At 38.2% G+C, this 15508-nt stretch overlaps 1 protein-coding gene across 6 annotated transcripts in view; it reads left to right on the top strand.

Moving 5' to 3' along the window:
• Window positions 1-15508, top strand: part of NCOR1 (nuclear receptor corepressor 1) — a 75335-nt gene that overhangs the window by 42142 nt on the left and 17685 nt on the right. For 5 of the 6 annotated variants that reach the window (XM_040617050.1, XM_040617036.1, XM_040617041.1 and 2 more), the window contains 14 exons: window positions 613-675; window positions 1269-1408; window positions 2150-2276; window positions 3716-4271; window positions 6246-6375; window positions 6683-6878; window positions 9343-9516; window positions 10422-10582; window positions 10978-11098; window positions 11213-11314; window positions 11814-11911; window positions 12926-13094; window positions 13664-13804; window positions 15189-15272. In XM_040617050.1, coding sequence (XP_040472984.1) covers window positions 613-675; window positions 1269-1408; window positions 2150-2276; window positions 3716-4271; window positions 6246-6375; window positions 6683-6878; window positions 9343-9516; window positions 10422-10582; window positions 10978-11098; window positions 11213-11314; window positions 11814-11911; window positions 12926-13094; window positions 13664-13804; window positions 15189-15272 — 2262 coding nt within the window. The remainder of the gene's footprint in view (window positions 1-612; window positions 676-1268; window positions 1409-2149; window positions 2277-3715; window positions 4272-6245; window positions 6376-6682; window positions 6879-9342; window positions 9517-10421; window positions 10583-10977; window positions 11099-11212; window positions 11315-11813; window positions 11912-12925; window positions 13095-13663; window positions 13805-15188; window positions 15273-15508) is intronic. The other variant, XM_040617067.1, reaches the window with a different exon arrangement.

Raw genomic sequence — 15508 nt, 5'->3', positions numbered from 1 at the left:
GCATAATGGCCAATATTACGAAAAGGAAATGGAGGCTGTTGAAGCTTAATGCCATTCAGAAATTTAAACAGAATTATATCAAATGCAGAGATGTGAATGAGAAGTGTTTTGCATTTGATCATACTTAGTTTCCTCCTTGTTTTTACTTTTTATTTTTCTGTTCGTCCAGTAGGAGACTCGGTGAATACAACAGTAGATTTCTTCATACCCACTAACCAATAAATAACCATTCTAGTTCTTTCCACAGCAGTCAGTGAAGTAAGATGGAAGTAGCTTATAGCATGTTGGATTGCCGCTTTTAGTAGTTGATGGTAATTATTGACAGTTTAAATAAAATTTTAATGATATATATGCCCAAGTTACTTAAAAGTCTTCCTTGACAGATAATTAATCATAGTTTTGTAGGCAGTTTGCTGAGATTGTGGTGGTTCCTACTATATCCCTAACTTGGTTAATGGAGATTGACTACTCCCCACTGACAAGAGCAGCTTTTCCAAGTGACGTGAACAAGCACTAATGTAAATGGATTAGTTAACTATGGGATGCATGATTGGTGCCATAATAGTGAAGCCTGCTCTTTTTTTCTGACTAGTGTCTTTGTTTCTCTTTCAGCTTCTGCAGAGCCTGTGGAGACATCCCGCTGGACAGAAGAAGAAATGGAAGTTGCTAAGAAAGGTAAACCTTGTAAAGCTTTGGACTTACTTCTGAATACTTGTATTCAGTAAATTATTATCATTTTGTAAATAAAAGTGCTGTGATTTTTTTTGCAACACTGTGCTGAATGGATAATCTGAAGCTTGCTGTTGTTTTTTTTTTTCTTTTTAAAAAAAGCAAACATCTAACGACAGGATCCGTTTTTTAAGACTTACATTGGCTTTTTTCATGTGGGCTACTAAAGTAACTTATAAAAATTAAATTCCTTTTGTATAAGACATGCTTTACATAAAGAGGCTAATGTAGTTTATAACTTGTCTGTTCATTTGGCAGATACTTTTATCTGTAAATTTTATGCATAAAATCAATATTTTAGAAGAGGTATTGTGTATTAGCAACGGCAAAGGGTTAAGTTTGAAGGCTTCATAAGCAGACATTCAAGTTGACACAGCTTTTTTTTGCCCCGTAAGTAGTTACCAAGTACGCGGTCATAGCTTAAGGGCAGCAGTACTTCTGCACCTTACCTTTGCATAGGCATTGTTGTTCCATTTATTTGGGTTTCGATGGCTGAATTATTTAATGTAGCAAATATTGGTTTTTGTATGTTTGAACAGGCCTAGTGGAACATGGACGAAACTGGGCAGCAATTGCAAAAATGGTTGGGACAAAAAGTGAAGCTCAGTGTAAGAACTTCTACTTCAACTATAAAAGGAGACACAATCTGGACAGCCTCCTCCAACAGCACAAACAGAAGGTAAGTGCAGTGGGCATTTAATATTTTGTAGCAGAAAACTTGGCATCTTTCTAAAGTAATACATCATGCTTCACTAAGACTGCTTTGCAATCACCACTTGTTTCCTTTTCTACTTGTTTTTGTGGTGTGTCATAAATCTCCTAGAAAAGGCAGCTGATGCTCACTGACTGGTGATACTAATTGCTTCTTGCTTTAAAATGCAATAGAAAATTTTCTACCAGAACACTCAAGCCTGAAGAATGCTTTAGTGCTCTGAAAACCACATTCCTCATCAGCACACCAGCAGCTGTAGAAGTTCAGGTTATTGCTGTAGAATAGTTACCTTGAAACACAATAAACACTAACCTTACAAAACGAAGCAAGAGAATTGGTAGAAGACCAGGAACTGAAAGTTTTGGGGCATCTAAAGTAGAATCCTGAGTGTTTGAGTCCTCTAAACTATGGTGTTAAGCTAGTCTTCTGTCACTGAAGTGAAGAGCATCAGTATCTCTGTTTGCTACGGTGGCTCTGTTGTCCCCTAAACATACCTTGAGAGGGTGGTTTGTTCCCAAATTTATTTTTGATCAGGAGCAGCAAAAGCTGGCCTGAAGCTGAAAAAGTGTACCCCCTTGTGAGTGAATCTGTACTAAATAGAGATTCTCTGTCTTTCATTTCAACCTCAGATTAATAAATGAGAATGCATGTAAAAGGAAATAATACTTGCCAATTTTCAGTACAATGTAAATGCCGTGTCTTTATCAGTCTTCACGAAGGCCCCGTGAGGAGCGAGATGTGTCACAGTGTGAGAGTGTAGCTTCGACTGTGTCTGCTCAGGAGGATGAAGACATTGAAGCATCTAACGAAGAAGAGAATCCAGAAGACAGTGAAGGTAACTTTTCTGGGAAGGAAGGTTACAGAAAGGGACCTATGTTTTGTGCCAATTAAATGCTCAGAAAGTTGTGTTCCACTACATAATGTAGGGCTCAAATCCTATGTTTCAGTTGGATTTTAGCAGTTGGAACTCACTGGAGAGGAAAAAGCTTTTTTAGCATTGAGCAGCCTTAAGATGTTACTGCTTAATATTTTGAGAAGCTTTGAGTATGCTATCATCTAGAGGGTAAACAGTACCTGATAAAAAAAATGTGTACCTGTTGAAACAAGTTGAATCAAAGCTGTGTAACCTTTGCTAGTGGATAGTCTCAGTAAAGCTTCAGGCAGGCAAAGTTAATTGGTGGGTTTTTGTGGTTTGGTTTGTTTTTTTTGGGGGGGGGGTTGTTTGTTTTTATTTGTTGATTGCAACTGCTAATAATTCTGGGCACACAGCATCAGCCAGTCTTGGCCAGCCTTTTGTGGAGTTATAAGCAACAGAATTCATAAATGATGAATGAGAGAACATGGCTAAGTGTTGGGGATTTTGGTTTTTACTTGTTGGTATTTTTTTAAGCTGCAGAGTGTGTGTGTGTATAATTCAGCAAATTGTCCATTTCTATAATAAGTCAAAATTACTTGTTATACAGATGAGTAGGTTAAAAGTGATGGATCCTTATTGCATCCTTTTATTTAACAAACATAGTTAAAATGTTTATGTGATTGTAAAGAATGAAGACTCTTATCAGAAGATAAGATTTGAATATAACATCTATGTTCTAGGTGTTGCCATAGTTTTTCATAATGTTTTTATTTATCTATAAGCTATTTATAATATAATGGAGTTCATGAACTAGACTAAAAAGAGGAGGAAGGATCTTTACTACAAAAACCTATAATTGGAATCCAATTGTTGATGCCATTTATACCTTTCACAGAGCAAAGATGACATTTTCAAGAAAACCATAATTCATAAAGGAGGTAAACTAGAACTGTTAACTTACAACAAGAATTGCAAGTCAGCATGTGTATAAAATGTGACTGATTTTCATGTAAAATTAGTGGTTTGCCACTTCTGCCAGTGATGCCTCTAAAACCAGTTAATTTAAATGATTAAAGCTGCACCTTTAGCTGCTCTGGGTGTTGACTCTAGTCTTGTGATAAAGCGGCATCATATATGGAAGTACCAACTCTGACACATGCACAAGAGTTTACTTGGTTGACGCTCTGTAAGATCAGAGCTAGCTAAGTAGCCTTATTTCTGTAATTGCAGTCTCCTTCCTTAACCTGTATCTGCTGATTTTTGGTTACTCTCCCCTTGGGAGTCATTTCTTGAGGGTGGTTGACTTGTGTTTTGGGACAGCAGACACATCTTTGATTATTCTAAAGAAGCGGTTCATCAAAGCCTGGTTGGATTTTATTAATGTTGAACCTTTATGCCAAAACTTTTTTTTTCCCCAGGTGCTGAAAACAGTTCTGATACAGAAAGTGCTCCATCTCCAACTCCAGCAGAACCTGCTAAACCAAGTGAAGAAACTCCGTCTGAGAGCGCTGCTTCAAAAGTAACCACTGAGGTGACAGCAGAACAAGAATCTACCATTAAACCTGCAACCAGCACATCTCCCTCCTTAACAGCCCAAAGCGTATCAACAGCTGAAAGTCAGACCCCTGAGCCACAGGTTAAGGAAGAAATAAATAATGAGGCAGAAGAGCCTATGGAAGTTGACAACAGAAGCCATCCAGTTGAAGCTAAGCCTGTGATTACTCTTCCAGTACATACCAAAGTAGAACCTGTAGAGACTGAAATGAGGCTACCAGAGAATATTCAAGTGAAAATAGAGAGTGATACCAAAGAGAGAGAGATGGAGAAACCCAAGGAAAAGTCCGAACCAGAAGAAATGGACTACAGTCTGTCACAACCAGTTAATACAGCGAGACAGGAATCCCATTCAGATAATGATTCGAGTGCCACCTGTAGTGCTGATGAGGAAGTTGATGGAGAACCTGACAGACAAGGGTGAGTTTAATTTAGTGTTGAAATATTGCCATCTTTTCAGAAGTTGTTTAAAAAGTGGTTTTACTTAACAGCGATCCAAAACCTATCATTGATAGCACCATTTTTGTTATGAGTTTGTAATAGGGAAAGAATTTTTAAAGATTCTTTTCTGGAAGTGCAACAGAGGGAAATGCTGATGTAAAATTTTGATGAAAAGCCAAAAGAAGAGTCTTCTAACGCAAGATAAGGCAAAATTCTGTGGTGATATACTGACTAGGTAGGTAGCAAACTAGCACAACTACCCGGAAAGCTAGAGAATAGGGGGAGCTGAGCCATTTGGGCTCTGTTCAGAGCATGGGAATTCTGTTAAACAGTTACCTGGAAAGGACAGCTGCTTACTGAAACAACGAAAATTGGCTAAAGCAAGAAAAAAAGATTCAAGATGCTCCTGGCATGGTTTTCTGTGATAAATAGCTCTGTGGTACTTCTGGTGGGGAGGGGAAGATCTTGCTGCTGCAGGATTTTCTGATGCACAGCTATTTACTTAAATTTTTTTAGTTGGTCATTGCTTTTTAATGGGGGGAATTTTGTAAATGCCCCCATCTACCCAAGAAACTCAACCGTGTAACTGGGTCTGTACTGAAGTTCTTTGCTTTGGTTTGGTTTTGTTGATTTGTTACTTTTACACAATACTTAAGAACAAATCTACATGTTCAGAAGTAGGTTTGGAATATTTTTATATTGTGATTGGGTAATGTGGGGTTTTAATTCCTTTTAGTGAAAAACTGTTTGAATACAGGCACAGAAATTTGGAGATGGAGTTGTTCTAATTGATTCTTGCTCTCATAGCTCAGTTCAGTAGAATGCACCCAAAACTCCTTGAGTTTGACAGGGAAAATAGCTTGAATATATCTTCTAGTAGGAGATAAAATTTGTTTTTTAAAAAATAAAAATCTAAGGGCATAAAATGTTGATATTTTAGTTACCTTTTAACTTTTCATGTTTATTTGCTTGTATAGCCTCTAGAGTCCTGTACCCAACTACTGTCATTGAATCAACCAGTAGAACTGAATCTCTTGAAGGCTGTTGATAATAGAGTAGCGGAAGTATTTCTCTCTCTTACCAGTCAGTGTCCATAAATGAACGGGCAAGTGTCCTGAGAAATGGATGACCTCTTTCTCCGAAGTGTACAGTGTGTTCATGCAAACTTTCTAGTTCTGGGAACTTAGCCGTAAACACTGCGGATAACCTGCATGAGTATACAGGGCTTTAAACGGACAATGCTGCATGTCTTTGGAACCATTTATCTTTTGGGGGATGGCTGACACCACTGATAATATTCAAAGTCTTTTTAGTGTTCTGTTAGTGCAATTTCTATGTAACCACAGTACAGCATCGGAGCCAATGCCCCCTCCCTCTCAGTGGTCTTAATATACACACAGTACCAAGGATAGATGTTAAATGTCAAAAGTATCCAGTGTCATCGTACTGCATGTGATCTTTGGAAGAGTGCAGTTGGTAGTGTTTCTGCACTCTCTTGCCTCTTCAGACATCATCTTTCCACTTCACAAATATATTAGCCCTCCGTGTGAGAGTAGTCTATTGTATATTACTAATTATTTCTTTCCTGTGGACTAAATATATCCAGGTCTTCCCATCTATTCCCACCCCCCTCCCCAAAGCATTTTCTATAAAGACGGTTGCATTGTTATAGTACTGTGCATATAGAAACTGCATACATAAGTAGGGGAGATTCTGAACACTTCTTTTGGTATTTCTGTTTTATTATAAAAATACAGCGTCTGTTGGCTACTCTACCAGATGTGCTGTGGGACAAAACATAACGTGGTTCTGATTTTCCAGCTGTTTGTCCAGTGTGTTAAATGTGTTGGGTTTTTGAAGTTAAAAGGCATACTTTTGCCTGTAAAATTTTTAAGATGTTTAATCTTAGTCTGTTTGGTGATATTTTCCCCTTCCTTCTATCTCTTTTTCCAGTATCTTCAGCAGGGAGTCAAAGCCCTCACTGTTAAATCCCACTGGGTCAATACTGGTATCATCCACGATAAAGCAAGGGCAGATGGATCTGCAACAGCTTCACCACCGAGCTGCTGTCATACCACCTATGGTATGGGGTATTTAAGTGATATTTGTAGGAGTATATGTTGTCCCTAGAACTAATCGCAATACTAAAGCAGCAAAAGGTTGTGAAACAAATGTAGTAGTACATGATTTGCTTTGTTAGCCTGCTTTTGAGGGGGAAAGTAAGTTAAGTACAAATAAATACACAAGTAATAGCTTCAAAACAGGTGTGGACCATTTGAAACACTCATATATAGACTACAGCTGCTGCAGTGGAGGCATTGAGCAAGATAGATAGTTTGGTAAGTACCTGTATTAATGTACGTACTGTTAATACCTCTCTGTCCTTGTAGGTTTCTTGCAGTCCCTGTACTGTTCCTGTTGGAACACCAGTGAGTGGTTATGCGCTGTATCAACGGCACATTAAAGCAATGCATGAGTCAGCTCTGCTGGAAGAGCAACGCCAGAGGCAAGAGCAGCTGGATATGGAGTATCGAAGTGCTGTAAGCCCTTGTGGCACTTCCAAGAGCCCTAATGTTGAGTGGGAAGGTAGGTGTTTTCACATCTGTTGTGGAAATAGCTACATTTTATGTCCATGTGTTACTCTGCTGCCTCATTTAAGAATGAAAGTTTAGTGTACCAATAATTACCTATAGCTTTCTGGTGAAGGCACTTGATTGAAGGAACCTGGCTACTACAGAAATCCTGCTTCAGGTACAGTGCTGGAGAACTACCTGTAGCTCCTCTAGATAAGGTAGAAAAACTGGCTCCATTTGGGTTAAATTAAAAAATGAGTTGTTCCAACAGAGAGAGATTCAGAAAGGCAAGGTGTGCAGGTGGAGGACCCAGATAACTGCCTGTTCTGGCCCCTTTCAGGAGCTTAAGGTGAAGATGGGAGACAATTACTAAAGAACTGTGGGTGCAAATAAAAGGAATGTTTTACTGCACTGGAGCACGTACATGGACATTGAGCCCTGGAGTGGGGCACAAAAGTCTGGTAAAACTCTGCTACCGTAGCCTGTCTGTCCACAGAAGGGCTGTGTGAAAAGTTCTTTCCCATGGGAATATGATGGTTGATTGCTTTTGTATATAGAGATGATACTTAGAGGCAGGGTTTGAACTGAACTGAATGTGGCTCTAGTGTGACCTTCAATCTAGAACAAGATAAAAACTGCCTAGAGAACCTGTCAGGGTGACTAAATAAGGACATAGCTGTTACTGTTGCTGGTAGCAGGAAAGTGATTCGGATGGACGGTGTATATGTTCCATCATCCAACTTACTGTTTAAAAGCCAAAGGATGCATTTATTAGCTTTCACTAGGCATTCATATTATGCTTTCTGTCTGTGTATGTCGGCTATATTTTCATTCTTTGAACTGAAATTATTTTAATTCTATCAACATTTTGCAAATTACAAACAGCCTAGCAAAAGATATCTTTTCGGTTTTGTGCAAGAAAAGCATATTCTGTGGGAGGCCCAGTTCTGTACTAAGTGTGTAACTTTTACCTCTTCCTTTTCTAGCAAAGAAAACATAGCTCAACAAACTGTATGTTGTAACAAGGGAATAAACAGAGTAAGATTAATGTGCTCAATGTTAGTATTAAGAGATATCATCACAGTTGCATAATTTGCATTTTTTAGATTTTATATTCTTGTGTGCTGTTTCTCTTGTCTCCGCAGTGTTAGCAACATAAACTATCATGTTCTTTGAAACTCAAAAATCCATGTATTTAACATGCATAACAATTTTAAATTATGTTATGAAAATGCTTCACCTTAATTACTTTTAGCGAAATAAAATGGAAGAAACAGAACCATTTTTTTACCTGTTAAAATAGCGAGAAGGGAGCTTATAGATTTGTGGAGGGCAGGGTAAGATTGTGGGTTTTGGAAGTTTGCTTCTTTAGGTGGCAAGTCTAGGGTTGCTTAAAAGTACCATTTAACTGAATAACTCTTGGCATTGGCAGTACGGTATTATGAAGTGTGGGAAAGTTCTGGGGTGAAGTGTCTGCCAGCAAAAATCAAGGTGCTTGTCGGAGCCAGACAGAAAGGGAGAGTTGGTGTGGTTAATGTAAATGGGTTCTGCAAGCCTGGACGTCTTAATCTGAAAACTAGAAGGGGCTGAAATGTCATCAGATCATTTCAACAGCCACTTCCTAAGATACACTGTGCACATGAAGCTTGTCCCCCAACTGCTGCGTGCAGCAGAGAGCCCACAGGCTGCTTAAAAACGTTGCATCGCATACACTGGTATGCTGCCTGTGTTGTGGGGCATCCTGTCAAACTAAAGGGCCTGTTGTTGAATTGGCTTGTGACAACCTACACAGTACTCTATCATGAAATAAAATACTAAAGCTATTGTGGGATAATTAGTGCCATATTCCTTTGACTATGTCAAAGGTTAAAGTTAAAAATTTACAGCTGCAGTAGACTTGTTCAGGTTCGTAATATAGAGTACTTAAATTGTCCATTGCCAAGAAAAGAAAGGAATTTCTGAAGTTCTGCTACTAGATTTTTAATTTCTTAAATTTGGTAAAAATGTATTTTCCCTTAAACATCATTGATGGGCAATATTGGTATTTGAAATTTGATTTGTGACTTCTTGTTTGCTTGCCCAGAGGAAGGGAGGCTTTTTGTCTGGTGGGATTGGCTTGTAGGTCTGGCTAAACTTGATGTGAACCTGGCTGATGCACAGGACTTGGAAAGGAATCTTCCTTAAATGAAAGTTTTTTCAATAGCAGAGCTTTCACTTAAAGGACCTAAAGGATCCAAGTACTGTTTTTCACATAGAGAAAGTATGACAGTTTTCCAAAGCTTTGGATATATAAGTATAGACATAAGAACACATTAAGCTGTACTTTAATACTACTATTAAATTGAAAAGTTTGTACCTGATGAGTATATCTGACATAGGAGTCAGGCCCTTTGTTAAAACTGTGTTGTAAACTGGACCTTTTGCCTTCAATTTCTAATCCAGGGTTCGGTTCTTTCTGATAAATTTAACCTTCACAGGAAAACCGGTGGCCTATATGCCTTATGCTGAGGTCAAGCGAGCAATAGAACAGGAAGCACAAGTGCAAAATACAGCAACAAGGTCAGCATCACCATACAGGCTATCTCCAAGAGAAGTCAATAAAGCCTCTCCCCAGCCTGATATGAATGCAGCTCGCTATAGTGTCCCGCCAGGTAAATGTTTTGTTACATACATAGTGATAATGTAGTCTTTGTTTGGAAGCTGGACTTCTGTGACTTGATGTAGTACCAAATTACTCAATAAACACTTTGTGAATTAGCAGAAGAAGGAGGTAGGCTGTGCATGTAAATAGGTGCTCAGGATTTTTCTAGCTCTGGCGAGGTTGTGGTTTTGTTCTTTTATTGCTACATCAGCTGCATAATGTGTATTTTATTAAGCAAATAGGATGATCTGAAAAGTATTAGAACAGCATAGGGCCGAAGTCGTCAAGAGTTTTTCAGCTTAATACAAATACCTCGTATTCATGGGTGGCCTTTCTTATGAAGGGGGGAGTTGAGCAAAGAAGAAAGCTGCTGCTATCCTTGGCATTAGTTTCTGACTGTAATTTTTAATATTATAGTCTGAGTGTTTTATAAAGCAGTGAAATAACTGACAATTCTTAATTCTGAAACTTAGATTATTGCTTTTCCCTTCAGAGTATAATGTCATGCTAAGAAAAGACAAAATCAGGGAAGCTTAGATCATACTTGACTCAGTTGTGTTCCATTTAAAGAATAAGAGCTTTCTTTAAAAACAGGAAGACAACAAAAAACTTGAACATACCCTAGGCTGCTATTTTTAAAAGCTTATTTTTCAGAGTTTGCAATTCTACAGTGCAGCTTTTGCCATTCCTTTTTGAACTTTGATGCAAGGTTGGATATTCTCCATTCAGTTCCCACGTGTAACATACACTTGGACATAGTGAATTTCAGAGTGTAAATACAGCTAGGTAGCTTTTGGGTATTGTGAGGCAATTCCCATCAGAAATTGTCAGATGACTGTGCTATTTCTATTCTTGTCCCTCTAACAATTAGTAGAGCTGAAACAGACTAATGTTTCACGTACAATTTTCCCCCAGTTCTCCAGCCAGCACCTCACCAAGTAATAACCAACATACCTGAAGGAGTCCGCCTTCCAACAACCAGACCCACCAGACCACCACCACCACTCATTCCATCCTCCAAAACAAGCGTGCCATCAGAAAAACCTTCCTTCATCATGGGAGGCTCAATCTCACAAGTAAGAGAATTATTATTGGAAAACCTGTGCTTGCATTGATTTCTTTGCCCTTTTGCAACCTTCAACATCTCGTACTTGGTTATGTGTTCAGAGCATTATTACTTAAGACCTATACATGCCACCTCTAAATGTCCAGGAATTACAGGTGCCTTAGAAAACAGAACATGTTGCAGTTCTTCACATTTAGGAGTGTGGTTGAGGGTGTCCAGTTTGGGTGAACTGTGTCCCCAAACAAACAGACACTACCCTCCTGGTGTTCTGCGCTTTGATACTTTGCAGCGGTGTGCTGTAGCATTTTGAGACAGGATCATTAGCATTAGCATTCTTCTTTAAACATAGATGTGAATCTTCATTCCAGAAACAAGAGGTGACATATAATATATTTGTTGTTTCAGGGGACACCTGGCACTTACTTAACATCCCATAGTCAAGCTTCCTACACCCAAGAAACTGCAAAGCCATCAGTGGGTTCTATATCTCTTGGGCTGCCAAGGCAGCAGGAGTCAGCCAAATCTGGTAAGAAAATAAAAGCTTATGTGTTTTATATAGACTAATGACCTAAAATTAAAGAAAGTTAAAAAAAAAAGCACCAAAAACACCCAAACTTTTTCTTTTTCTTCTTCTGAATAGCTTCCCTGCCCTATATCAAACAAGAAGAATTTTCTCCCAGAAGCCAGAATTCCCAACCTGAGGGACTCCTGGTCAGGGCACAACATGAAAGTGTGGTTCGAGGTAAAGAAAGTCATACGGATTAAGAAACTTTGTCAGAGCCTGAGAAAACTGAGAGAATTAACTTCTAGAGTTCAAACTGCTGAACTGTTATTTTTAAGTATTACATGATTAATCTGCTCCCTATTTTCCGAGGCATGTGTAGTTGTAACTCGCTCCTCCTGTCTGCATGTCTCATTTAAGAACATTTGTTTCAAGGCATGCCAACTTCAAAATTAACTCGCTCAGTAGAGCATAAGCAGAGCAATACATGAAATATCCAAATACATCAAAAGAAAAGAAACTAAATACCATGGATTAATCCTGTAGAAGACTTTTAGCCTGTAGAAGGCTATGTTAAAAGAGGAAGTTGTCTAACTGCCTCAAATGCATGCTGTTACACTGAAATTTCCCTCTATTGTGGTGTAAACTAACAGTTCTCACTAGAGTCTTTAATGACTTCAAATAGAGTAGCTTTTCTTTATGCTGTTATTTATCAGGATGTCTTATTATTTCAAATCAGGTACCACAACGATACAGGAGGGAAGTATAACGCGAGGAACTCCAACCAATAAAGTTTCTGTTGAGACCATTCCTTCTTTGAGAGGCTCCATAACTCAGGTAATTTTCCCCTTACTGAGAAGGCTGTAGCAAACCAGCATATTTAAACTCTCACCTTGAATGTATTTGCATGTCTGAAAAAGTAAATTAATATCACAGAGTAGGAATTGCCTTGAAAAAAGAAATTTTAATACAATCAGATGGTCAAATCCCACTACTGCTGAAGTCAGCATTGCCATGATTTCATCTTAGAATCATACAATCATTTAGGTTGAAAAATTCTTTTAAGGTCATTGAGTCCAACCTTTAATCCAGCCTGCCAAACCCCCCACTAAACCATGTCCCCAAGCACCACACATACACGTGTTTTAAACACATCTCAGGATGGTGACTCAGCCACTTCTTTGGGCAGCCTGTTCCAATGCTTGACATATATATGAGTCTTTAAACTTTTTAAATAAAACCACCAAAGCCTTTGGTATACTTAACTGAAGGCTTATTAGCAACTTCCCTGAAAACACAGCTGAGTTCAAATATTAAAATCAACTGTAAGCAGTCTTGCACAGATGCTATTTAAAGCCAAAAAGGTAAGTTAATCCCTTTTGTCTCATCATTTTTTAAATGCTACTGGTTTGGTTGACATGGGATCTCTACTTATGGAGAGGAGCAGTAACAATTCTCCTCTGAGATGGATAGGTTTCATTACTTTGCATAGGAGTGAAACTTAATGGCACCATTAAGTATGTAGTGTGTTATCTGCCCCCTAAATGGTATTATAGGGTAAATGTTCTAGGCCATGAAATACTTTTGTAATATAGCACTCCCTATTCTTCTTTCTTTGTTTTTTAACAAGGTAGCAAATTGCCTACAAATGATCTTACCAATATTTAGGTAAAATGTCTAATAATAGAGGCAGAAGTTTAAGCCATACTGCTTGGTAAAATAATTGGTTTTCTAGATCTAAAATATGTTGTGGGTTTTGTTGTTGCAGGGTTTTTTTCCCCTCTTCACTGCTCCCTATTCTCTTAAATAAACACATGTGTTCTGAATTATATTTGATTGATTTAAACGCAGGGTACACCAGCTCTGTCCCAGCCTGGCATAGCAGCTGATGCGTTATTGAAGGGAACTATCACCCGGCTAGCTACAGAAGACAGCAGCCCAGAAAAGTGCCGAGAGGAAGCTTCAGCCAAAGGCCATGTTATTTATGAAGGCAAAAGTGGGCATATTTTATCTTACGATAGTGAGTATTTGTGTATTCTACTGGATCAAAGTCAAGGCTGCAGCAGGTTCTGCTTCTTTAATCCATAGCTGGAGTGTGTCTGCTTCCAAGTGGAGAGGTATAAACCGCAGTCACTGGGGTGCTGTCTGGGAGAATATTGGCCTGTCTGTGTTTTTGAGGGTAGGAGAATTAAAGTGATCCAGAAACCGTGCCTGTGTTCTGAGGAGTCTCCTGTACCATCTATTTAAAATATAGTTAAACTATTTAATTTCTGTGCCATTAATTTCCAATTTTTCATGGAATATTTTTATTTTGAAAGGTTAAACCACCAAGTTTAAAATTATCAAAATCAAAAGAAATGTATCCTTTAACTTTGAACTTCAGTTGAAATATTGATGAATGAGTAACTTTTAACAAACCATAAAAAAAAATATTTTTAAGGCTGAGATTTAATGTTACAATGTTACATTGAAGTTATGTTGTTAAAATATTAAATGACCGGTGCTCTCTTTAAATGAGTGCTCTAGCATCCTTTTTTTTTTTTTTTTATTGTCCATGTTTCCTAACTGTACTCTTGTGAATTTTGCCAGCTATTAAAAATGTTCGTGAAGGAACAAGGAGTCCAAGAACTGCACATGAAATTGGTTTAAAGAGAAGCTATGATACAATGGAAGGAAATATAAAGCAAGGAATGTCAATGCGGGAATCTCCGGTGTCTGCACCGCTGGAAGGTAAAAATGTCTGCTTCCAAGGTGTTTTGTGTTTTATCCAAACCTTTCTGCATTGATGTAAGAGTATTTAGAGTTATTTTATGGAGCAGACTGAAGGAGAAATTAGATTGAAATCTTACACCACTAACCAAATCCATGTAATAACCACTACAATTAAAACATGCTGGAAATATGACTGGAATAGATACTAGTTTTCCTTTTTGTTTTGCTGCTGTGTTCCCATAACTGCAGGTAGTTCAGGTAGCACTTACTCCTCTCAGTAGGTCTGACACATCTAACTGGCTCTTCACAGTCCCAGTGGGTTGTGTAGAGCTCACACAACACGGAGTCCTACTGGCAGGGACTCCATGGGCACACCCGATAATTAAATATTGGTCTCAGCCATGGCATAGTAACTTGGTAACACATTGGCATGACCTTCTGCATTCCTGCAATAAACCTCTTCGATTATGCCAAGCAGGAGACTTGCACAGCTGCTGTAGCCTGCTTCAGGGCATCCCTATTATTATTTTGATTTAATAAACTGTAATCAAACTAAGCCTGCAAAGGTCAAGTCAGGCCTGTATAACTTTTCTGATTTTATTAAAAAATACAAATGCAAGAGAATGTTTCATGCCTAAACTATTGTGTCTTAAAGTGCATTTTGTCCCATCTTTGAGTAGGCTTTAATGACTATTTTGTGTACGTTTTTATCAGATGGAACGATATGAGTAAGGGGTTTCTAGACTGTATGTAGAAATTCAGCATTGCCTTTAAGTCACTGATGCATTTGGCTGGTCTTCAGGCTCTTTTGGCATACCAGAAGCTGCTCTGATACTTTTATGCTGTATCTTGTCACTCTGACACATTTTTTCCATCCTCAAACCGTGGAAGATTAGGAGTTCTTTGGGGGTTTGATTTGCATTCCTACTGTAGGAACAGTAAATTCAACCCTTCCCAGATGATTCAATGTGAACTTTGATTAATTGGAGGATGCTGAGGTATATTTTGGGGTGTTTTTTCTTTTTGTTCCGATTACCTAGTAAAAAAAGGTGTTTATGATGGGAAGGAAACTGGAGTGTAAGAGAAGCAGTGACTGCTTTTGGGACAAGAGTTAAGCTTAATTATAAAAAAAAAACCTTCTGTTTTCTAAATCTGTTAAAACTTGCAACCGTGTAATAGTGTGAATATTTGAACTGGAAGGTTATTTTTTTTAAGACGGGATGGTGTTTATAACATGTTGATACAATGCCTAGCATACTGAGGCTGGGCCCTCTGGGCACTACTGTGTTGCAGATGCTATCTCTGATGTATGTCAGAAGGAGGAGGGGTTTTGTTGTTTTGAGGATTATTATTTTTTTTAACACTTGTTTAATTTGCTAAATTATGTTCATTTTAATTTTAGGTTTAATATGCCGTGCACTGCCTAGGGGTAGCCCACATGCTGAACTAAAAGAGAGGACAGTGTTGTCTGGCTCTATAATGCAAGGTAATGTATTGCAGGTTTACAAAACAAGCATTAATTACATCCCAAAAAACTTGGATTACTGAACCTTAAAACTGTTATTGACAATAGTAGCTGTGTTAAAGGTGGAACTTCTTCTCTTAAACATGTTTTCAGAGCGTAAATGAGTAGCTTTCTGATATGCTGTATACAAAGCTAGCGTGCAAACATAGCGTTTTATTTCTTTTTGGAAAATAGATTTATTTATTTTTAAAATGAAC

The sequence above is a fragment of the Falco naumanni genome, chromosome 1 (genome assembly GCF_017639655.2).
Source record: "Falco naumanni isolate bFalNau1 chromosome 1, bFalNau1.pat, whole genome shotgun sequence".
NCBI lineage: Eukaryota > Metazoa > Chordata > Aves > Falconiformes > Falconidae > Falco > Falco naumanni.
Note: the sequence above shows the minus strand (reverse complement) of the source record. Positions and strands in the feature narration are given on the sequence as shown.